This window comes from Fistularia commersonii, chromosome 2, assembly GCF_037954325.1.
Source record: "Fistularia commersonii isolate RoL2024-O1a breed Wild chromosome 2, RoL_Fcom_v1.0, whole genome shotgun sequence".
NCBI classification, from domain to species: Eukaryota; Metazoa; Chordata; class Actinopteri; order Syngnathiformes; family Fistulariidae; genus Fistularia; species Fistularia commersonii.
Genome location: NC_141285.1, coordinates 8596207 through 8620756, shown reverse-complemented (window position 1 = coordinate 8620756; position 24550 = coordinate 8596207). Strand labels below are relative to the sequence as shown.

Below are 24550 nucleotides of genomic sequence, written 5' to 3'. Positions count from 1 at the left end.
GGGAGACGGTCCAAGTATTGACGTCATTTCACATGCCATAGTGTTTGATGGGAAATTGAGTCTATGGTTTTGTTTCGCTTAATTGATAATTGATTTATAGCGATAAGACCGTTGTCATGTCAGTTTTACATTAAGCTCCGTATTGTATTTCAAATATATGGTCAAATTTTATTGCGCTAAGACCAATTAAGCGTAACAGGATTGCTGACACGTGAAAACGAACTAATTTTAAATTGGTTAACCTGCTTGACATGCCAAGAAAATACTATGAATGAGCTCCGTTTGAAATACGGCAGTTGCGGGTTTATCATCCCTAATTAATCTCATTATCAGTAAGCATCAACTCTTTCCGTAAAACATAAAATAATTAGGTATGCAAGATGAATCCCATTCGTGTGAAACGGCATAATATTCGTAACCAAATACGATCCATTCAGCATCGAACACGATGTTTGTTCTCTGCGTCTCCCTGGATGAAATGTTTTCTGACAATCGCCACAGACGCCACAAACGGTTAAAGTTCAACGGTGACTTGATTGGGACTCAGGATTTTTCGTATGGGGGTTGCATGCTCCCCCCGTAGCTTGTTCGTTTTTCCGGGTTCCCCTATTTTCTCCCACAAAAATGCCCAGACAGAGAAAGAACGAAAAAAAACCGGCGCTTGTAGTTCCCCGATGAACCGTCTGAGGGCGCTATAGTCGAAAGGTCCCGTGCCCGGTTCCAGGAAAACCCCCGTCCTATGATGGCATGGCAAGAATTGTGTTCAAATTTATCCTTTCACTTTAAGCAGACGGGTATTAACACCAATAATGGCTAATTGCTAATTAAAGGAGTTACTTATGAACTCAATATTCAAAATCATCTTTTTTTTTTTGTTTTTTTGCAAATACCACACATTTTATCTGCAGTGAATATTTTTCATACATCAATAGTTTTCTAAGCACTGCAGGCTCTGCTTCCCCCACCTCGCCAGCTGAGAAATAATTTGAGAAATGTTTAAGAAGGTTAAAAAGTCTCAGGTGAAAGAGGAATGTCTGATTTTTACTTCAGCAACTGAAAGCCGTCTAAATCCCCGGGGGGAAAAAAAACTCTACCTACGTACCGGCGGGGGAACTGCCAGCGTTTGATAAGGGATCGAGTCCTTGTAGGAGAGAGGGGCGGCGAGGGGGTGTGGAGAGAAGAAGTCGAATTGGAGAGAGAGAGAGAGAGAGAGAGAGAGAGAGAGAGAGGAGACACCGAGGGAGGGAAAAAGGTCAGGGACACGGGGGGTTCATCACACTGCCAGAAATAAGGAGGCTGTTTACACACATGGTCAGACAGACGAAACTAAGGAGACGAATAGACATATACCTGCAGCCCCTTCTCCAACACTAAAATTTGCTTTTCAGAGAGACTACTTGGATTTGTTTAAACAAATTGGACGTGTTTCCCGAGATCTTATGCGTTAGAGTATTCCTGGAGACGCAGTGCAAACTGGGACAGTGCGTAATTTGGAGAGTTTATTGCCACTTTGCGTCAGGATGCGCGTCTGTCCGCTGCTGGCCTTCCTCTCTCTCTTGTGCGTCGGGCGCGCTCAAAAGTTCTCCGCTCTCACGGTAAGAACAGCCATATAAACTAAAGGCTCCCTCACTCTCCGTAAAATATGTTTTTACAGTTGCACATTGACGAGGGGAGTTCAGCGTGTGCGAATAAGAGACGAATGACATTTGACTTTCAATTTCTTTTATGAAGTCCAGATTAATGATGAATGGACTTTGCGTTGATAATCCTTTTTTGCTTATAGTAAAGTGGCGATTGCCACCAAAAAGGAATATATTTTAAAAACACTTAAGATGTTACTTGGTTTTGGGTTTAGGTTTTTAAGTGCAGATTCTCTCACCGGAGAGGGTTTTCCGTGATTATTGAAATATGTTTTTATTTTCTTTTTTAACCTATTTTATATTATATATAACATGTAAGATCCACAAACTAACCTTTGCCTGAGTCTTTGTGAAATATTTCTGAAATTACATAGCTGGTGTTTAAGTCTTTGCATTAGACTGGTCTGCCAAGCACCACCATTGTTTTGTTTTGTTTTTTTTTGCATTGTTTTTTTTTTTTCATACCCTGTCAGCCAACTTGTCCATCGCTTGTCTCACTCTTTGTCCTGTTTACTCCCACTGTGCAGTGGTGTTTGTAGCGAGTACTATGCCAATGTGGCCAAGTTTACTTCATAGAAGCACATGCCATTGTTTACAGCAGCAAGACAACAGCAGCAGGACATTACCTCTGGTCCACCTTCTGTAAATCTGAAAAAAGATTCAATATTATCATTGTCACTAAGACATTCAGAGTAGATTTGTGTAAAACATAGCTACATGTGGTCAATATGATGGCCACAATCAAGTGCAGGTACAAAAGAAAAGATAAATGATAGAGGGGAAATATGCACTGAACACCATACACTGAACACCTTGATTTAGAGGTTGATGCGACAGCTGCCTCTCCAGCACAATTATTTATTGTCTTGGTGAAAATACCTTAATAACCAATTGGAGACAAATGACTGTGAGTTGTTAACCTGCAGGTGAAGGGTCAGAGATCTTTTCTTCCTGATGGCACTTTGGATTTGTGGAATGTGGGAGGAAGCATTGCACTGGGGATATGCTCCCCTGAAATTTCATCATGACACTGAAAGAGTATCTTTATGAAATAAGTGAAAATAATAAGTGTCTCCTGGCTTGTCATGAATCATAATATATACCTAGGAATTCATACAATGGGCTGAGAGATACAGTTATGTCTATTTGTGTATGCCACAGTATTCGCCATTCTTTGGATATGAATGAGACGTCTGTATTTCATGGCATGTCTATGTCAGATTTCCCCACTTGTGGTTAATCACACACTCTATTGGAATAGCACATGGAGCACTGGACTTGTGCTTTTCAAGGAAATGTCTCCATATGATATTTTGCGCATATTTGAGGTCAAACAGGCAGTTAAATAAATGGGATATTTGCCGAGGTTATTCATGAGCCTGAAATTTTCCATGGTTCATGGAAGCATGAAATAGTGCATGAAAAGATGAGGGCACACAGAACACTGGCTGCATCCTTTTCTAACCCCAAATACATTCTTAGTATAACATATGGGCTCCATTGGCCTTCAAGCTCTCACACAATTGTGCACCTGCCAAAAGAGATATTCTATTGTCACATGACTAACAGTGGCCTTTCACACTATCTCTTTTTCTACTGAACATCTTTCACAGCAATTAATTGCCTTTTCCTTTGATAGAGTTAGTTGCCTGGTTAGAGGCTGTCACTTCCTTCCCCTTCCACAATGCTGGAAACCAATGATCCCCTTTGCATCCAGGATCCATGCAGGAAACTCCCGCCAAGGTCATTTAACACGTTTTTCCTCGACTCACAGCTGGGGCACCCATTGACCCTATGAGGCTATGGTGTGAGGGGCCTCTCGGGGCGTTGGAAGCAGGGGCCTCCCGGTCCAGAAGGCCCTTATCAGTCGACAATGTGCTCTCTGCTGGAGACTCACCTCCTCCGTACTCCATTCAGTCCCACAATGCTGCAGAGCCAGGGGGAGGTAATAGGATTTGATTTGTATGCTGTTTGGTCCTTGAAAAAAAAGTCCCTTATACTCTGCCCGTCTCACCCTTTCTTGCCTGTCTCTTGATCTTTTGCCAAAAGCTTAAATTACTAAAGCACATGCAATAAGCATCATCCAAGAGAGTCTAAAAAAAGACAAAGCGAGATCATGAAAGGGGATAAAATGTGTGATGCAGCACCTGGAAGTAGGAGAGAAAAGGATTTGAGCGTAAAGGCATGGTAAAAAATTGCTCTGTCTTTATGCATCTCCTTTTCTGACGACTCCTAGTGAGAGCTTGTGCTGCATGTCATCAGGGTAATCCATCACTCTGCTGTGTTGCTATCCGTGGCAATGGCGCTTCTTGGAGAATGATGGAATGAGACATCAGGGGAGTGTCAGGGCTCAGTCTCACCCATCCATCAGCACAGTCCAACGTTACAAAGATTTGCAGAAGACAGCTGACAACCTTAAGGGGTACAGAGAAGGAAAAAGGTCTTCCACAAACCATTAGTCCCTGAAATGTCTTCCTCTGGCTGGCTCTCACATCTTATTTTTAGTGGGACTCCAGAATACAGCTCTGACATACAAAGTGATAGTGAATCTGGGTGGCAGATTTCATGGCTAACTCTGGTCTTGTTTTTGCTTTCTTTGAGCTTGGCACTCTGCTGTGTGATCTACAGTGGACACTGAGCAAGATGCTGGGCTGCTGAAGAAATTAGTTTTGGTTGTCAGTCATCTATCTGGATGGAGCTGGTATTGATAATGCTGAGCACTGAGATGACCAGCATGGGTTGTGGCAAGGCTGGCAGCCCACCACCAAAGCATCGCCCTTAAAGTGCTCACTGATTTTGCATACTTTTTGTTTTTTGCTGAAAACCACATTCATGACCAGCCTGCCATGCCTGCACTTCATAAAATGTGAAAGATATAACTGGTGTGTTCAAGGACAAAATATGAGTGATTGGGGTGCCAGTGGGATTCTGCTCATCAGATGTGTAATCCAAGCAATCTAAGAAACTTTGAGAAAACAAGGAAGAGAGGAGGTGCAGGGAGCTTTTGCAACTCATGCTCATAAAAACCTTTGTATGACTCTGTATAAAATGCAATGATCAAAAATGATACATGAATCTCTGGAGTTTATGATCACATAACCCGCAGTGCAAGCTGGTTTCAGCTCCAAAGGATCAGGTTCATTTTCCGAACCGCAACCATTCTGATTTTTGCCTGAAGGTAACCAGTGGAAGTTGGCATGACCTTAATCCTGCACTAGTCATTTCCCTCTAACTTCAAACTCTTGAGGATTTAGAGGCTAGAGAAAGGTTCCATAATGCAATAGACTCAATGTTCTGTGTATAGTACAATTGCATTTCACACAAAATATTTGTCTTGAGTTTGTAGAATTACAGCTTTTTAATGTTCTACCATTCAAAACATAGAGATGAACACGATTCAGAAATGGGAAAATGATAACCAGCAATCAGACAAGAACAAGAAAATGCATAATCCAATTTTTCTGTACATATTACAAAAACTGAATGAAATATCATTAATTCTAAAGCTATTTCATAAGTAAAATTGTGCCTATTAAAGGTGGCATGGCTGTGCAATGATTAGCCCTGTCATCTTGCAGCTGGAAGGTTCCAGATTTGATCCCAGTGGCCAACTAGAGCCTTTCTACTTGAGCCTGCATTTTCACCCTGTGCCTGTGCTGATTCTTTATGGGTTCTCCAGTTCCCCCTCAAGGAAAAAAAACAGGCAGTCGCCTAATTTACAACTGTAAATTTTCCATCAGTGTAAGGTTGAATGGTTGAATATTGTCTTTGTATGTTGCCCTGTGTCCAAATGGTGGCCAGCCCAGGCTCTACCACCACTTTTCAAACAAAGCCAGCAGGAAATGGCTCCAATACCATTGTGAATTTATTTGTCCATAAATGATATACTGTAGATGCAGTGATAGATGATGAGTCAATAAATGTTTGCCTTGTGATGCCATTAAGCCATATTTCTCCAAAGCTTTTTAAACAAATGTTTTTACAGATCAAGGTCAAAAGGTAAATGTCCAAAAGAGGATTTATTGAAATAATGTATTTCAGAAGAAAATATAAATATTTAACCCAGAGGAAAAGGAGGTGGATGGTGAGACACAGAGGGAGGAACCTGGATTCATTGTGTCCTGTGTCTGTAGCCATGGCAAATCTTTTGTGAAATTGGCAAATCTTCATAAATATTTCTGCTTTTTGAAAAATGTTGTCCAATCCATAGCACTCATCTTATCTCAGTCATGGTTCCTCTTCCGATGTGTTTGAACGGGCCTCTTCCCTCTGATCCCCTCCCTTAAGGATTTATGAGCAGAGTTGACAGAGGGCTGTATCTCCCCCCTTGGCCCAGGGCGACCCCTCCTTCCCTGCCAACCCTATTCCAGGTGCAGTGCTGCCTGAAGCCCTGCCACCAAACCCAGTCTCTCATGTTATTTTGAAGAAGAAAGACGCAACTTATTTCCTCTATCGTGAATCTTTCCACCCACTTCTTGGATGTGTCTTTCTCAGTCATTTGTTTCGTGCAAGCGGTTTTGTTTGGGTTTTTTTTTTTCAAACAGGGAGAAATTATAAATTATATTGTTTACGTTTAACCTTGTGCTTAAAGTGCTTCTTTTGTGCCTGAGATTCATAAATTCCAGTCAGAGGAAAGACAGTGAGAATTTTGGATTGGTGTACCTATTGTAACTGAACAAAAACGTCACACAAGAGAGAGATTTACCGAATCGTACAAAATCACATTTTTTTTAAAGAAAAATTGTCAGTCATTTATATATCAATTTGAACTGAATGAACACTAGATGTAGATTGTTATAGTCTCGTTTTGGTAACTCGGCTCATACTCCACCGTGAATGAATTTTTCAAACTTGATGAAAATCACTTCTCTTACTGTAGTAACACAAACTTCTCTGAAATCTAAAGTATTTTAGTCAGTCTCTCTATCATTCACTGTATATTCATTCACAGCTTGTTGCCATCCTGCCACTGCTGCCCCATTGTGTGGCCTGGCAAAGAGGTTTTCATACCGTGGTGGCAGGTACAATGGTGGCATTGATACAGGTGATCCGATGCATTCAGCCAGGAGTCTGTACTGTCTTGTTGCTCTTTGCATGGGGGAATAAAACATCCTCAGGGGTAAATCCAGGTGCAGGTGTTAGCACAGATTAAGAGAAGAGGAGTGTCAATCAAGACCTCTACTGCAGGTTTGACAAAGCTAGAGCATGGCAACTCTGTAATAATAGTGTCTCTTTGTTGTGTTCTGCTGGTTTGTTCTGCTCATAAATCTGTGATAGGCATCATAAATTCATGTGATAAAGAATTGATTTGTATGGCTTTGGCAATGGACGTCTTGCACAAAAGGATGTTGGAACAGGTTCAGGTTAAACTTCATAAAACTTATAGGAAGGGCTTAGATTTTTTTTTTGAAGGTTGAAATCTTCCAGTAATAGGAGGTCAGTGGTTCCTGAAACGGTTATTTTAGCATCTGTTTTCTCTGCTCACATCCTACTTTTTCACTTGAGCAGTTCTTGCGGGTGGATCAGGATAAGGAGTGCAACATGGAATGCAGCGGAGCTCCTCGCAAACCCTTGTGCGCCTCTGACGGCAGGACCTTCACATCTCGCTGCGAGTTCCTTCGAGCCAAGTGCCGTGACCCCCAGCTGGAGGTCATCCGAGGGCCATGCAAAGGTCAGGTCATGAGTCATGCTTCAGCGCCGCCTGGTGCTCTCAAATGCACAGAAGGGGGTCACAGTAGAACCTTGTGGGTTAAATTAATTTCAGCATAATTGAATCTTTGAGTGCTAAGAGGATGAGTGGGATTGACACAGTGGGACTGGGTGGGAGAGTTTGCTGCCTTACACAATCATTTCAAAGTTGCAGTGAGAAAAAAAATCTGTGTACTCTTTTAAGTGAAAATTTATTTTGCTTTTCTTGCATTCATGCCTCATGGACCAAATGCATCGTGATGGATTACAGATAAAAAGCAAAAAGAAGGAAACATTGGCAGGCAGCTGAGATTTTGCCCTGTTGTTGCTCAGTGTCTCAAGGAGGGGACACGTCTAGCGTCTATTAGCTCTATAGATCTGTTTGTTTGTTGCAGAAAAAAGCCCTCATTATTATCCATTACAGTTTTGGATCCCTAATGCAGACAGGTTGCATGAAAGGGTTTGCAAAAAACAGTCCTGCATGATGGAGAAGCATTCAGCAATTGTATGCTCGTGCTGGGTCACTATGGCAACGTCTCTAAGCAGACATCTGGATGTGTCGGACTGTGTTGGGACACAGAATAGAGGTTTCCAACTAGGAAGCTGAAAAGGACGAGGGTCCATGAAAGTCTTATTGTATGTGTCAATAACATTGGTTTCTATAAGAGTTCAGACCCCCCTCTGATTCTGGATGGCTGGGGTGAAAGACACAGCAGCAGCAGTCGAGTCAGCAGCCGAAAGAAACCAGAGGGATGGGCCTGGCCTAAAAGCACAGAAATGGGATTGTATTTAAGGATGGTGAGGCTGGCAACACATTTGTTTTCTATCACTGTACTCAGTTGATTCAAGTGTCCTGTCAGTTTTTCCAGACACGTTTTTGGTCAGAGCCCCCTAGAGAAGGAGGATGGTTTTGGGGTTTTCCAGTAGATCTAACTTTAGAACTCCTTAACTCCCTGTTTTTCTCAATCTGGAACATCCAGCATCTTCTTGCTAGTGACACATGTGTATACTAGAGCTCAGTGCTCACTGACAATCTACTGTAAGGCAAGCCAGCAGCCATGCAGCCTCTGGACCAACTTGCTGGATGTTTTTAAGCTTAGCATGAGTCACTGCTTTTATGTATTTTAAACCTGCCAGCCAGACGAGCCCCGATGTGTCTCGCTCTGCTATCATCAACGCCATCACCATGAGTTTGAAGAGCTCCTGCTGGCCTGGCCAGGTGAGATGAGATGAGGCCGCTGAATGACAAGAAAATCCATGGCTCTGACAGAATCATTTGAAAATACACAGGTGAAAAGTGGCTGACCCACATTTGTGGTGTGAGATTGTTGGATGTGGACAGTTCAGATTTAACTGAGGAGACGGGTGGAGGTTAGAAGAGAGCATAGCAGACTGAGAGACAGTAAGGTAGGGTCAGGTTTTCCCCGTGCATCAGCCCTTTTCTTGAGTGACTGGAATTTTCAACTCAAGCCACCTCCTTCAGTAATGGCTTTACCATTCCAAGCACACTGTAGGCCTGCGTGACGTGCTTCTAGGACTTGGGGTGTTGGTTTTATTCCCATTCAAACAAGTATATGCCGCTTCTGAAATTTCTCTAATAATTTCCTCTGCTTCCCATTTTCCTCTTAGTTGTCTTCAATTCTTCATCATTTGCATTATTCTTCTATTGACTTTTTAAAAAAGAAGTTGGTTTTGAAGCCTGGTGTCATGGTAGTTACTTGGATGATTTGTGGCCCCTCAGATACATCCAGATGTGTGGCAGAGAAGAAGTATACTGAGCAGCAGGCCAAGAAGCTCTTCCCTCAGGTCTTCGTGCCTGTATGCAACCCTGATGGCACATACAGTGAGGTAAGAACAGAAATAGTAAATCAATCTAAATGTTGTTGATATGATGTTTCATAGAGTGATCCTTATGTATAAATTTGCTGTTCTGCTCTCAGGTTCAGTGTCACAGCTACACTGGATACTGTTGGTGTGTCACCCCAAATGGCCGACCAATCAGTGGCTCAGCAGTGGCCAATAAAAAACCTCGATGCCAAGGTACAACCCCATCAACTTGTCTCATAATGAGACATTTTTCCGTATGAAGCCAAGACTTCTCAGATTACAATGTCTTTGCAGTAAGAAAACTGACTAATTTTAAAGCTTTATGAGTAAATAACCATGTATCAATAGTCTTTTCAGTGGGATGGTGGTAAGTGACTGGACAGACAGCCACTGAGTTCAGGGCTACCGGAGGACTTTCATTGCTTAACAAGGGGCTGCAGTGTAATTCAGCCAGTATAAAATCCTCACTACCGAGTTAAGCAACAGTAAGGAATGTGCTTTTGGAATATGGCGTCTGCCAAACAATCAAATAACCAATGCCACATGTCCTCAATGCTTCTCCTTGGGGCTGTCTTGGAAGTTGCTCCTGTTTCAATTGGAGAAAGCTCCAGATGTAGTGGCAGTGGTTGGAAAAAACACCAGTTCTAATTTTTCAACTGAATTTGAAGACAATCCTACTAAAATTAATCTCCGATCATATGTGGTGTGTTAGATGCTGTATATGTGGGAATAGGAAAAAAAAAATGTCCAGAACGCCTCCTGAGGTTTTTTCTAAATACCCTGAAAAGGATGTGTTGTGGTGAAATGATGAACTGCTATTACTTGTTTTCCAGGATCCAAACAAGAAAGAGCCACCACAAGAGAGCCAGGGAAAGGTGAGAATATAATTCAAGAAAAAAAAATCATCTTTCTTCAAAGGCAAACTACCACTTTCACGTATTCATGTGCTTGGTGTTACACATGCTCTTATTAATACGTGTATGAACATGTTTGTTTTTAGTTTTGCATCTGTGTCTGTATACATTTGTGTTGTGTGATGTAACGTAGGTGGCCTGTTAAGGCATGCCGCTAATATTTTGTCAATCTTGAAAGATTGTGACCGGCCTGAAGGCTGATATAGAAGCAAACTGTTACTATTTGGAAGTTCATGAAGAGGCTTTGCTAAGCTTTAACTTGTACCGTGAGCAGCTAAAATTCCCTATTCCCTATGTCTTAACCAGTCCTTCAAACAGCCAGGGGGCCAGTGACCAGTATTTAGGGATGCTGATTTACCTCCTCTTTTCTCATCTATATCACTTTTTCTTTTTCAGCCACATTGTCATAAGATACAACAAGGTGTTCACCCTTCATCTTCTCATTCCACTTTTCCACTTTCACTCTGTCACTTATCAATATCTACCCTTTTCCCACAGATTTTCCCACAGTTCTTTTGCATTAACTATATATTTTGCTTTCAGCCTTTAACAATTTTTTTTTCACTGATGTGATATGAATACACCAAAAGAAAACCAACTGGATAATTTCTGATCCATTGTTTTGTTCGTGTATGTTTGTGTTTGGTTCCTGTCTCTTGGTTCGAGATTAAAATGCATCTATTTGTATGCGTGTGTGTGTGTGTGTGTGTATGTGTGTGTGTGTGTGTGTGTGTGTGTGTGTGTGTGTGTGTGTGTGTGTGTGTGTGTGTGTTACATGGGCTATTCCAACCTGTGTGACATTTACTTCCTTGCCTCTCCCTGTAAACAGTCTAGGTTATAGTGTCTGAGCAAGGCCAACTCATTACACAGATCAAGTGGGAATGCAAAATTTCAGAGGAGGCAGTATGATGGCAGCGGGGAGAAAAAGAGAAAAAAGAGAGAGGGAGCAAGAGGGAGAGAGACAATGAGAGAGGGGAAAAAGAGAGAGAGAGAGGAGGAGGTAGTAGAGTGGGAGTGTAGTCTGAGCTGGTTGTATAAATAGAGTGGTGAAAAGCAGAATAAACTGTTAATTATATAATAATAAAGTAACGTAATCGTAATGGTATAGAATAAACTATTTTCAGTGTTGGTACACTGAAAATAGCCTTGTTTTTGTCAATAATTTGATTCAGCACAAGCCCATTAGTACCTTGACATTCCATGGTGGCAGTTGCTGCAACTTTATCACCGGAGCGCTTGGCATTGCTCATCACCAAATCCTTTTCTATAAATCCATTTGTGGTGCTTAATTTGACAAATTCAATCATATATTCATATGTAGGAGCAGTAAAACAAACAGCAGTAAAAACTAATGCTGGTGTGACCACAAATAGCACAGGGGTTTCCTGGCAGATGCTAAAAGAGGTGTTACAGTCATGTAAAAGGCCGCAAAGTAAAGACAGGTCATTAGTGGTTCATTGTAAATCCAAATCATAAATGCACTTTCAGAAATGGCATTTCCATCCGTTAAGTGAGCAGAGTAATAACATGTCTGCCAAGTCAGTTATATGGAGTTAGTGTGTATTTTTATCCATTGGGCATGCTTGATACATGTCTGGCATAACAAACTTTTGTTCACTGTGAAATACCGATTTTGCAATTGTTTGAAAAAGAAATTCACGATTAATTCCTGTTTGTGGGGCCTCCTGTTAGATAAACTCATGGGCTAACAGAGGTCCTCTTTGAGTAAAATGAGTGACCCAAGCTGAGGTTAACCACATATATGGCCTTGGCTTCATCCTCTCCATCTCAGCCTTACCGCAAATCAAACAGACAGAAACCAAACAAATACTGAGCTGGATTCTCCCACTGTTAATTGGTTGGTCTCAGACTTGGCTACTGCATTCTTCACCCCTTGTGTCTCTCTCACATTCACACAGCTCTTAAAGCTCATATGTAGGCAATTGAAGGATGGAGACAAACAACAAGGACAACTAGTCCTTATCCTCTCTTCATACATTATAACTGACCTCAATCTGTCCTCCATAGCACAATGGTCTCCCTCATTGCATGGAGTGAGACCATGGGAATATATGACCACTATACTTATTTCCTTCTTGTTTCTCCTCCTTCTTTAAGGCACCTCTTTTAGTTTCCATCATGCTCTCTCTCTCTCTCTCTCTCTCTCTCTCTCTCTCGTGCACTCTCTTTTCCTCTCCCCTTTAAGTCTGTTCTTTTTTCTAAGTGGCCGGGCAATGTGCAAATCTCACAGAATCATATGCTTTCTAATCTACCTGACTCTTGTAATTGTAGTCTCCTTGCAAATATTCTCAATTCTAAATGCAGATGAGACTGGCCTAGTGGTGGATCCTCAGCCTCCTGCAGATGAAGAAGGTGAGATATTATCAAAAATATTATCAATAACACTGGCCAAAAATGTTTGGTATTGTGCCCTTTTCTACTAAAAAAAAAACACAAACTCATCACACAACTGTCCATAAAAGGCCAGCAACTGTGGTACACGAGTCAGCTCAGGCATGGAACTTCAAATAAATAAATTAATCAAGATGGATTATTATGTGACGTATTTACTCAGGAAAAATATGGTAACGTCATCACACTTCAGTCAAGAAGATCCATTATAGTACAAGTCTGGCCAAATCAGTGCTAAAATTAGATACATTTAAAAATACACTCGTACAATAAACAAGAGCCATAATGACATACATTCCAGACCAAGTAAATTAGCCTCAAAACACACAGTACTCCTCAAGTTTTTAAGCGTTTACTTGTATTGGAAAGGATATATATTGTTTAAAATTCAGACTGCATATCAAAACAGTCAGGCAATCATGGTAGCTGCTCCAAAAGGAAATACAATATGTGAACTTCTTTGTACAAAACAATGGGTTATCTATCTATCTATCTATCTATCTATCTATCTATCTATCTATCTATCTATCTATCTATCTATCTATCTATCTATCTATCTATCTATCTATCTATCTATCTATCTATCTATTCATCTAGTCATGGCTTTGAGAGTTAGGAAGACAGTTTTGCAAAGTTGCATGTAAAAGAACTTTTTGGATTGTGCAAAGAGTATCTTTTTATGTTAATGCGATCAACTGAAGACACGATCACAGCAGTTTACATTCCACATCCACTCCAGCGGTTTGAGATATGATAACCTTGATGTGCATTTTACAGTCTGTGAGTTTTGGAACCAGCAGGTTTGGCCCAGATTATATACAAGTGTTTTTTCAACTGAACCTTATAAACTTGTCTTGGTGATTTCTTTCAGACATCATTTCCCAATACCCCACTCTGTGGACAGAGCAGGTTCGCAGCAGACAGAACAATAGAACCAGAGCGCCATGTGAGTTTCAAAAACCACTGTTTTTTTAAAGACGGCGATGGGGTGTTTGAAGACCTCAACTGAAAGCAAAGTGTGTTTTTCCATCTTGTGTGAGCAATTATGGTTTGAGACTTTTCCTCTATTTTTTTAAGGCAGATGTTTTGTTGAGTAACCAGTACACCTTGGAGTTGAAGTGCATTAGACTTTAAGGATCTGCTTCTATGTGGTTCTTTGCATTGCAGTGTATCTTTAATTAGCAAAAGAGTAGGATCTCTGATTCTTTTGACTTCCCAATCCTGGCATTGCTTTCAGACTCAAGTATAGGGACCTTAACATGTAATTTGGTTCCTTTTTTTTTATTTTGAAGGGTGCTAATTATCAAAAACGGCCATTTTGTTTAATACCAGAGATTAAAACCCCATTGTCTAAAAGTGTATCTCGACGCTCAACCGATAAAAAGCTTGTGGGGTACAGCAATGATGATTTTGTTTAGCATGTGCTCTATGGGATATTAGGTGGAAAAAGGAACACCTATCCCAACAAAGAGAGCCCATACAGAGGAATTGGAGCGAGGAGTCAGTTGAGAAACCAGAAAGGCATTTCATTTTGACTCTTTTGTGTGGGTAAAGATTTCTAATGAAAATGAACAGAGAAAATGGATATCTATAATCCTGCAGTTGCTTCCGAGCCTTGAGGCAGAAGCAAAAAAAAGACATTGGTAATGAAAGCCTTTGTGGCCAGAAGCGCTCTTCTTCCATCCCTGAGTTTAATGCTAAAATCTGTGTTGGAGTGCTGCATAGTAGAGAGAGCAGCTGCTGCGGAGAAGATGTCTGATTAGATCCTGCTGAGGATCTGCAAAAGCCTGTCTCTCCCACCGAGACGTTCGTAGTCTCAGTATGCATGGATAAAGGAAATGATCCTGATATATCACATGCTTCCCTGGGAATTTTTAACATGTAAACGTACATATCCCTGGTACTTTACAGTACACCTCAATAGTGTGTGTGGGTGTGCAAAGGCAAAGAACTGACTGACCACTGCTCACTCTTTGTCTTATCTGTTTCTCTCTCTGCCGCACACATACACAGAGGGCAGTTGAGTGTCCAAATATTTACTTAACTTGTGGCACAGGGAGCTCTACTAGTCATTAGCCCATTAATGTCTGTAAACAATGCCACAGGGGGCTGATATAGCAGTCTACGCTGACTGTCTCTAAGCACTCATCCTCCACCTCTTTGTCTTCAGCCCTATGACCTTCTCTTTGGGGATTCTGCAGCAAGAGTTGGAGTGAGAACCATTTGGCTTTCCAAGGAAAATCACAACAGTCATTGCTATGTTGGAACAGACGAGACATCAAATACAAAGACAAGACAGAATATCATCATAAAACTAATAAGTATGAAAAAATGGGACTAGCTGTTTTTATTAAAATTTAAAAACACCGCTATGTAGAAGACCGAAGCTACCAAATGCTCTCTTATTATGTGGAAGTGGTTTATAACTTCTAAAATGATTCAGATTGCAGAGTGTCAGGTTCCATTTGTAGTTTGTTTCATGTCAGGGGGTCTGAGGGAATGCAAAGAAGGGGACAGAGAGTCTAGTGACAATAATACTTTACTAATTGTTACTAATTATAACATCAAATATGTAAATTAAGTTGTATCATTGCAAAGATACGGGTCGCCATGTTTGAGCCACACATTATATTTCCACATTCTAAAGTCATTCACCATGTGAATGACTTTAGAATGTGGATAGACTTCTTCAATATCCTTGACGTTGCATACTTCAGGGAGTCTACACAGAAGAGGCCTCCACTTACATCTCCTTAGCAAATCAGATGCACTGTAACTCACCTCTGGACGACCTTGAGAGGCAACAACCTCAGCTTGCATGCTGTTTATCTATACTGCTGAAGTACTACAACTTTGTTCTGTTTTATTTCAATTTTCAAAAATATTTTCAAAAATATTTTTTCCAATTACGACACTTTGGTTAAATTCTTGCATGTTTGTTATGGCTCTTTCGACTACTTCGTGTGTGTGTTAATATGTGCGTCTACTAAAACCTTCACTGATTACTCCTCAGCTTCATCATGTGACCAAGAACAACAATCTGCTCAGGAGGAAGCAAGGCAGCACAAGAATGATGCTGTTTTTGTACCTGATTGTGCTCAAGGAGGGCTGTACAAGCCTGTTCAGTGCCATCCATCCACTGGCTACTGCTGGTGTGTTCTGGTTGACACTGGACGGCCAATACCTGGGACATCAACTAGGTAGGTCATGCAACACCCTTATAGAACACACCCGCTGACCATGGAGCTGTGATTATTTCAAACCCCTGTCATGTATTTCCAAGTTGATTTCCAGAATGCTGGAATTTATTGCTCTGTTTAGAGTTGCAAACTAGACAAACAGTTTACGCCAAGCAGGTAAGTGATCAATAGCCAGTCTTACTCATTAATAACAAGATGTCTTCTAACTGAAGGCCCCAGCTTCAAGGCCTCTTGCATTGAAATTTCAATGAACAACACTGGACTTTACTTTGGCTTTCAGTCATAACATCTGCAAAAAATGTTAGATACAACAAAAACAAAATTAAGCCAGAGCCACAAAGTAGAAGTCTAACATAAGCAGGCACAATGACAGAGTTATTCAGTCAGTGTGGAGAGGGACAGGTCAGAGGTCAGTCAGGCTGGCAGAGAGGGGCAGTGGTACACTTGTTTTGAGCTGCAAGGCTGGGTATCAGATTAACAAGGCTCCAGGCAAAGAGCCAGGCAGCACATTAGCACACATATGGAAGCATGAATTTTACCCCTTCTCTCTCCTTGTCCTAGACCAGCTTTTGGCCCAGTCACACAACAGCAATCGGTGCCCTGCCGGCTCTCCAAGGGAAGCCATGAAAGATTCCTTGTGTCCCACGCTCCCTGTCTGCCTCTCTATCTCGCCCCCTCAACCCAGTCCTCATACCAGCCCCAAATCCTTCCCATCCTTTTGGATGATTTTCACAGACTGATTTTCCACAAGCAACAGTTCCAATCCCTGAAATTTAACTGTATGGGGGTAACACTGGATTCATCTGTGAATTTGTAAACAGCTCATTCAACCTTTTGTGTGTTGTCTCATAGATATGAACAGCCAAAATGTGACAGTAATGCCAGGGCCCACCCAACAAAACCAAAGGACCATTACAGAAGCAGACATCTCCAAGGTAGGTCTCCAAAGACTGAGTCTCTGTTTTTTCTCTTTGTTCAGACCACATGGCAAAGTTATTGTGTGTGTGTGTGTGTGTGTGTGTGTGTGTAAGTAGTGTAAGTAGTGTAAGCAGTGCTGGTTACTAAAGGCTTGAGGATTGCCAGGTACTGCTCTTCGTTGGTCAATAAGCCTGGAGGGGTTAAACTGCACCTGAGGTGGTGAGATAGAGGACAGTGGGATGATAGAAGACAGCAGAGGAAGAGAAACAGCTGGAAAGTGAGATGAATATAATTGATAATGAGATGTCAGAGACAGGTAGTGACAGAAACATTGACAATAATGTAAATAAGTGAACTGGAAGGAGGGAAGAATTTGGCCATGATGGATATTTGGGGATGAAAGCTTTCATTTTTAATGAGTCAAGAGACAATAATAGTCACTTCCTTTAAACTGCATGAGGATTTTTTTCACCTCATGGGTTCACTTTCAATATAACTTTGCTGTTTGGCTTCCCATTAGCTTAAGCCACCGAATGCCAGGCAGTGGAATTCAACTATTAACAGCAACAAATAATCCACAGCACTAAAAAAAATAGACAGTCGCTATCTCTACAATACCTCTTACTTAAGAGGGCTGTCAAACATTGAGGTTTCCTTCATCCTGAAATGTACCCTCCTAGGTTTTACTCCAGGTTCTCTCATTTCCAGTTACAGTTTATAATCATGCAGTACTTTAATTGAACTGTTTACGGTTGCAAATTGGAAATCCCGGCGTGGGCTGTCTCTCGTCCCCAAAGGAACTTGTATGATAATATGTGGAATAAATGAATAATGAATAAATTGTGCAAATTAGATATAATACTTTACAATCACAAAGTGTTTGTGAATAAAATACATTGCACTGCCACTGAACTCACTATTGCACATTTGTCCATAAATTGCCCTTCAACACACTTTTTGGTATTCAATTCAAATTCAGATTGTAAAATAGAAAAGCCAAAGTACACAGATACAATCAATCTGACACGTTCCGATTGTTTAAAATGTCTTTTGTCGAAATCTTTGGACTTCTGTAAACTTTGAACAACCATGTACGCTGTCTTCAAACTCAATCTTGACATCCTATCATTTATATTTACCACACAACTACATGTACCGCACAATAAATGTAAAATAAAATTCTGAAATAAGGCACACATGTTAACACGTAACGTAACAAATGACAGACAAAGTAATTAGTCTAGGTCTACACAACTAAATCATAGTTTGAAATTTAATGACTCCTGGCACATTTTCCGTCTTCAGCTGTTTTTTGGTGTTTTGGTCAACACGTTAATAATCCAGCAGTATACGAACAGAGCTTTCACTGTTCCTGTCCCATCCAAAACTGTTTATGTAACAGTAAGTCAGGCCAGTTCTGCTCTGTCTGGTTGCAGGTGCTGCATTTTAGCACCAGAGTAACACTGCTCAGACATTGAGGATTCTTGTACTGTGTTTATAACACAGCAGGATAGTCGCTCTACTCATGAACGCTCCTTACAGCAAGAAATATTACTCAGCTTTGCCTTTCAGAGGCACTGAAGCTACAGATTGGATGCAGAGTACTATCAATTACGGCATGAAACTATCAGAACAGGTTGTGAGATAGTCTTAGGGTCACATCACAGTGGAAAAAAATAACAATTACTTTATGCATAATTGCAACAACAACTGCAAACTGTTACTGTATAAACCAAGGCTAATTGCAAATGTTGCCTTCCTGGTGCCTGAGCTCCTTTGCTGCTGAAGTACTGGTGTTGAATGGTTTGTGGGGCAACATGCAAGAAAGGAACCACTTGCTCTGAAAGAGCAGAGGAGGAAAGCAGTTTATTTGACTTGTTTCCTCCCAAGAGTGGGATCATGGGGTATTATTGAACCAGGCATTGGGTGTATTGTCTCTGAGTGCTGACAAGAGTCACGTGGCTCCATAGAATAAGAACACCGGTTCTTATTGACAGTAACACACAAGCACACAGATGCAAACATGCCCTTAATGCACAACTTTTCAAAGCAGACAAGCACCAGACACAAGGAAGTGTCAGTTTGTGAGGGCAAATTGTCAGGATTTTTAACTAGAGTCTGTCCTGTATCTGGCTTATTTAGGAATTATACTTTGAATATCTTCAGTGTGACAGCAGCCTTGAACAGAAAGGAAAGTTTTCACATTTGTGTCCGGCCCCTTAGCTTACTAATGTCTAGATAGTTGCTATGGCAGATACAGCAGTTTCAGCTGATTGTTGATGGTCTATGTGATTAAACAAACAAACTGGGATTTTTTGGGACTGGTGCCCCCGAAGGAAAAATATGGGCTTAACAACATCCTTCTAATCTCACTGCACTAAAAAGCAGAATAAAAACACTTTTCTGTCTGAAGGTGCAATTGTGTGAGTGTCTAGACTAATTTACCACAAGGCGCTTCACAAGCCACTGTTTTGACCATCAACAGGTGAGTCAGATATTTTACTGGACCAGAGCCAGCGAGTGCCCACTAAAACTTTAATGCAAGTATGTTCAGCATTTAAAGAAGGACTGAGACTGTTTGAGCATATGTATCATTCAACCTTTGGCTCAACACAGGCTGCTAAAGTTCTGCACTTGGGACTGGTGGAGTGGAGGATAGGTGCTGGGTGTTTATCCCAGTGCTGGTTGCCACCTGTTAGAGAGGGGCAAAGCATGCTATTATCTCCAACACAGGAGAATCTGGCCCCGCAGGCCTGGGCCATAAAATACATTGCAGAATAGCAGAGTGGAGTTGGACTGTGAGAAAGAAAGGAAGAGTCAGGAGAAAAATTCAGGAATCTCTGTCCTCCATAGCCTTCAGCCCTTCTACAACAACTTTGGACATACTCTTAAACTATATGACCTACCAGACAATTACTATCATTAGGGTCATTCTACCCTGTTTGTCCCTTGTTTTAATTTCTTCCTGTCATTCAGCATGTAATACTGTTCTGTTGGTTTTTCTTTGATAGTTAACAATACATTATACATCCATGTGTAATAGGCTAATTTTATCAGTTTCTTTTTTTGGCAGACATTTCAAATGGTAATCCTACCACACACTGAAATGGTCTGTCTTTCAAGACTATATTTGGTCTAATTAATGTCTCCGATGACTTTCAGGTGCTGTATGGAGCCTCTTGTCTTTACATACAACATTCAGTAACATCTTCTCTGCCTCCAGCTGTCAAAACTACTCAGGGGCCTCTTAGTTGATTGGCGGGTATCTTCTTCCTCCTCCAGATGAGGGGTGGCCTGACATTTTATGTGAAGGAGTAGGACTAGTAGACTGTTGTTTGGGTTTATTTTCCCCTCTGCCATCTTTATGGGGTTTTCACATTAAAAGTACACAGCCTGTAACATGACGTCCCTCCCCAGACATTTATTAGGCCACCTATGTCGGCAACATTCCTCACTGTACTGCTTGGGGTTCAAGTCTGTGTTTACTGATATGCTGCATGCTCCTTGTTCCATATGAATTGTATTGCAGACACACACACACACACACACACTAACAGACACACACACACACACACACACACACACACACACACACACACACACACACACACACACACACACTCACACTCATTCATGGCTTATTTTCCAGGCTGTCCTGGGGCAAAGAAAACAGAGTTCCTGACAAGTGTTCTTGACGCACTGTCGACAGACATGGTGCACGCTGTCACAGATCCAGCATCCACCGGAAGGTATGATGGCCAGATTCAAGATTTAAAGTGTTTATTGTCACATGTACAGTGTAGAAACGTGTTGCCCTGTACATTGAAATTCTTACTTGGCTGTCCGTGGTGCATTTGGCTATGTGTTGATATGAAGAGTGTAAAGATGATTATGAATATGATTATAGATATGAATATGAACAATGCAAAAGAGCAGTGGCAGTGCAATGAAGAAGAATGTCAGCTGTTTAAGACTCTGATGAAAGTCGGGTAGAACGAGTTCATTAATTGTGTCGTTCTACGTTTCACACTCGTCTACATCCGGCCAGAGGGTAGGCATGTGAACAGTTGGGGGTGGGCGTGGCAAAGATATGCATTTTTTTATCCTAAGATATTTTCCTGTACATTGCTGACTTCAGTGTTTTAGCTCAGGCACACACATTTTTCAAAATGCCACTGAGGCTCGAAGGAGGGATTACTGAATGATAAACCTGTCTTTTAGGGTCATGGAGCCAGACCCCAGCCACACACTGGAGGAAAGAGTGGTTCACTGGTATTTCAGTCAGCTAGACAAAAACTCCAGCGGCGACATTGGAAAGAAGGAGATAAAGCCCTTCAAACGCTTCCTACGCAAGAAATCAAAGCCAAAAAAGTGTGTGAAGAAGTTTGTGGAGTACTGCGACATCAGCAATGACAAGGCACTGTCTCTGCAGGAGCTGATGGGCTGCTTGGGGGTTACCAAGGAGGAGGGTGAGCATATAGGACTATAAAAATGTTAATGTACCAAAATAGACCGAAAATCTGCTTTTTGAAAAAAAATCTACTTTAGCCGAGGAGTCAGTGTATGACGTGGAGTTGGAAGATCTTTGGAACAAGGGCTTCATTATTTCTTAACAGTTGACCATTTATTAGGACCCTCCCATTAGCTCTGACAAAATAATAGATTAAATAGGTCACTGAGATTGGCTGCTTGAGAAAGCTTTGGATTTCTCCACAGTGTAATCAGGCGGCTGTAAGCATCATGACTTTGCGTTTTACAAAGCGTTCAGATGGTTGTGCATTACAGTCTGTGGTCTGCTTTTAAAATCACAGCTAAATTTGAAGAAGTCCAATACCAAAGTGGGAAAATACAAAAATGCCTTTCTTCAAACTTCCAACATGTTTAATTATATTACATGGTCCCATACCAGTGTCACATCAGATACGCAAACCCCTAACTAATTTCAAGCAATAACATTACTGCTGCACGCAAGCATATCCCTTGATTTCTAACTGATGAAGTTAGCAATGTTATTGTTCCCATGTTTCACCAGTTCCACAGCCCATGGCAACAGGTCTCATTTACTTGATGACTCCCATACTTCTTCCCATACACTCAAAGCACATCATAGTCAAAAGAACAAACATATTTATGAATAAATTAATGTAGATGTTGAGGATATAGCTTGGTCAAGAGACAGAACTACAAAGTTATTCGCAAGAATGTTGACAAGGTCAGTGGATTATCTTGAGTACCTGTGGCATAAAAAGATATTACCGTTGAGTTTCTCAAATGTATTTTTTTGGCACGGTGGATCCCGAGTGAATCCAATTGACCTCAACCATATCTAAGTCTGGCATTGTAATGTTGTTTTTTTTTATTTTGGTTATAACTGTCACTCAAGTGTGTTTTCCAAGGCTTATGTAATAACAAAGCTTCTGCAGCTGACAGCCAATGTATTTACAAGTGGCAGTACACAGAGGAGAAGCTCGCATTGTATACATATTTGAGGATGGTGGTCAAAAAGATCCATGGTTTGAAATTCTAATGGATCCTAAGTCATGGCCACCCACCAATATCAATATTATTTGGCTGAAGGCCGTTAGTGTGAAGACACCAGGTGCAGTCGCAAGCACTAAGCACTTCATATGGATTTAAGTTTTGATTGACCTGCTTCATTTATCACAGCTATAAAGGTTTGCCTTACTTTTTCTTTTACAGGGGCCAAAACAGGAGAAGCCTTATCTTCCAGTAAACTAGTAAGTGAGCTATTCATCTCAGCCCAACAGACACTTGCTTTCTACTGTGAGCTGTAGATCTGTCACTATAAAGAAGCAGAAGTGAACATGTGGCAGATATAATTTATTCAGCACCATCCAAGCGTGCAGTCTTGTAATGACACAATATTACTGTATAAGGAATTGCAGAAGCATAAATCTGAATAGCAATTCAAAAAAAATGTTTGAATTTATAACATTTTCACATTCAACACAAAAAGTAAGTACCTACATAAATCTGTTGGAAAAATATTGTTCATAATGTCAAATAAGTGTGCAGAATAAGCGACAGATGATGGATAGATGGATGGATATCAACTAAGTGCTTTTCCAGTCAGCAAGACTTAGACCAAAAGGGTTTAATGGCTGCTATATACGAAATCATTTTTATCACTGTCAGTCTGGACAGAGGCAAAAATAGACAGACAATAAAAACCAACAGTAGTGAAAGAAGTATAAGTCAAACTAACGTTGCCTTATTTGTTGTCTTCAGCATCCCTCGAAGAAACAAGGCTAAACCAGCAACCAAGATCTTCCCTCCCACAGGGAGATGCAGCCCTCACCAATCGGCAATAATGGAGACCATAGTATTTGCACTTTGTACTTTAAAAAATGTAAATTCACTTTGTAGAAATAAGGTATTTAAACAGACTGCTGAATCTGTGAATGATGTAGTTAGCGTTTATGTTCTGACAAGCAAAAATTATTTAACACATACAATGTATGTGTCCTTTGTGTGTCTAAAACGTATACTTTTCAGAGTTGTACAAGTATTCATCTTTGATGCCTCATCTTGCACCCCTCCTTAAGGTGTACTTTTTTCATGTTGATGGTGTTAAAATTTCAAGCAGTTTGCTACACAATTACAATAAGTAGCAGTATACCATTTCTTAGCCTCTTTTCTTGTGCTTTTGTATGGCAGTTTGCAGGAATGTTTTAAACATCAAAAATGTCCAACGTGTTCACATGTATTCATGTTTATTAGAAATAAAGAACTGTTTTATAAATGCTTTGTCTCCTCGCATCTGTCAAAAAAATGGACAACTTTGTCAGCAGACTCTTTTGTTTCACTCTTATCCAATTACACCTATTTTCCTTCTCATTTGATAAATCTTGTTCTTCTGATGTGTGTCCTTATTGCTTATTCAATACAACACCTTGTTGACACAGTCTTAGGGAGCCAAGTATTAGTCACACATAGCAAAGGTTGTGTATCATTCTCCTTCTTTACAGCCTGCCAAATCCCTCAAGGCAACATTTTGGAATTGGAAAAACGGATGACACCTATTTGTGCAGTGATTGCAGATTCTCTGTAAGGAGTAAGGAAAGGTAAATACACCAGTCTATGCAGAGTATAGTAAAAGTGTCCATTAAAATTGTGTTATATGAGCCAGCGGGTACACGTGAAAATGTACATTTGCATAAGGTTTACCTACATGTTTGAATGGATTCATTCTTAAAGAATAACCTTCGACGTCTAGCAGTCTTGACATATAACACTGCGGTACATTGTTTCAGTCTGATTATGTCGGGACTGCTAAGTGCCAAGCTGTGGCTTCTCACACAGAGAGTCTCCTATAGAGCTGAGTGAGTGACCTCAGACTGACCTGTTCATTCAGGCTTAGACTCTAATTTATGATTAACACATTAGTCCTCTTTTCAGTGATATAATCCAGCTCAATGCTCTGGTTTTAACACCCTGTGAGAACACAGAGGGGAGATTATGACTTTGTTGTAAAATGCTGAGAGTAAATACAAATTGATATACTATGGCCTCCTTGTGAACTTTGGGCATCCATTTCAGTGGAAACATTAATCTGGGATATCAAGATGAAAGCAGCATGTGTATTTTTTGAATTTGCAATTCTCCCCCCAAAACAAAAGTTTTCCAATTATTAAAGTAATTCAGTTCAATCTTTTTCTACATTCCTAAATATATCATTGCCTAAATACCCATCAAGATTTTGCTCAAAATAACATTTGCTTTTCCCAAACAGCTGTGTTATCAGTAAATGTGGCCATGGTTGTAAGCATGGCAGAAGCTGCAGCTAATCTCTCAGCGTTTACCTAAAGCAACCACTCAGCTGTGGCTTATTCTCCAACCTCCATCTTCCACAAAGCTAAAGTCTTGTCATTTGCCATTACTGTTCCCTGGGCCGATATGCACGTAAACACCTTTTACGAGTTGGCTTGTT

The 24550-nt window shown here is 40.8% G+C and overlaps 1 protein-coding gene across 2 annotated transcripts; it reads left to right on the top strand.

Moving 5' to 3' along the window:
• The first annotated feature begins 1239 nt into the window (after positions 1–1239).
• On the top strand, positions 1240–23345 carry smoc2 (SPARC related modular calcium binding 2). Of its 2 annotated transcripts, none has more exons than XM_086161335.1 (13): positions 1240–1595; positions 7149–7311; positions 9070–9176; positions 9269–9368; positions 9989–10030; positions 12395–12442; positions 13353–13427; positions 15495–15681; positions 16534–16616; positions 20249–20348; positions 20821–21068; positions 22300–22337; positions 22849–23345. In XM_086161335.1, exons 1-13 carry the CDS (start codon positions 1521–1523, stop codon positions 22870–22872), a joined length of 1290 nt encoding a protein of 429 aa, XP_086017461.1. In that variant the 5' UTR covers positions 1240–1520; the 3' UTR covers positions 22873–23345. The 2 variants fall into 2 exon arrangements, with proteins under 2 accessions (XP_086017461.1, XP_086017454.1); XM_086161328.1 differs by having other exon boundaries at positions 12362–12442.
• Positions 23346–24550: the final 1205 nt, after the last annotated feature.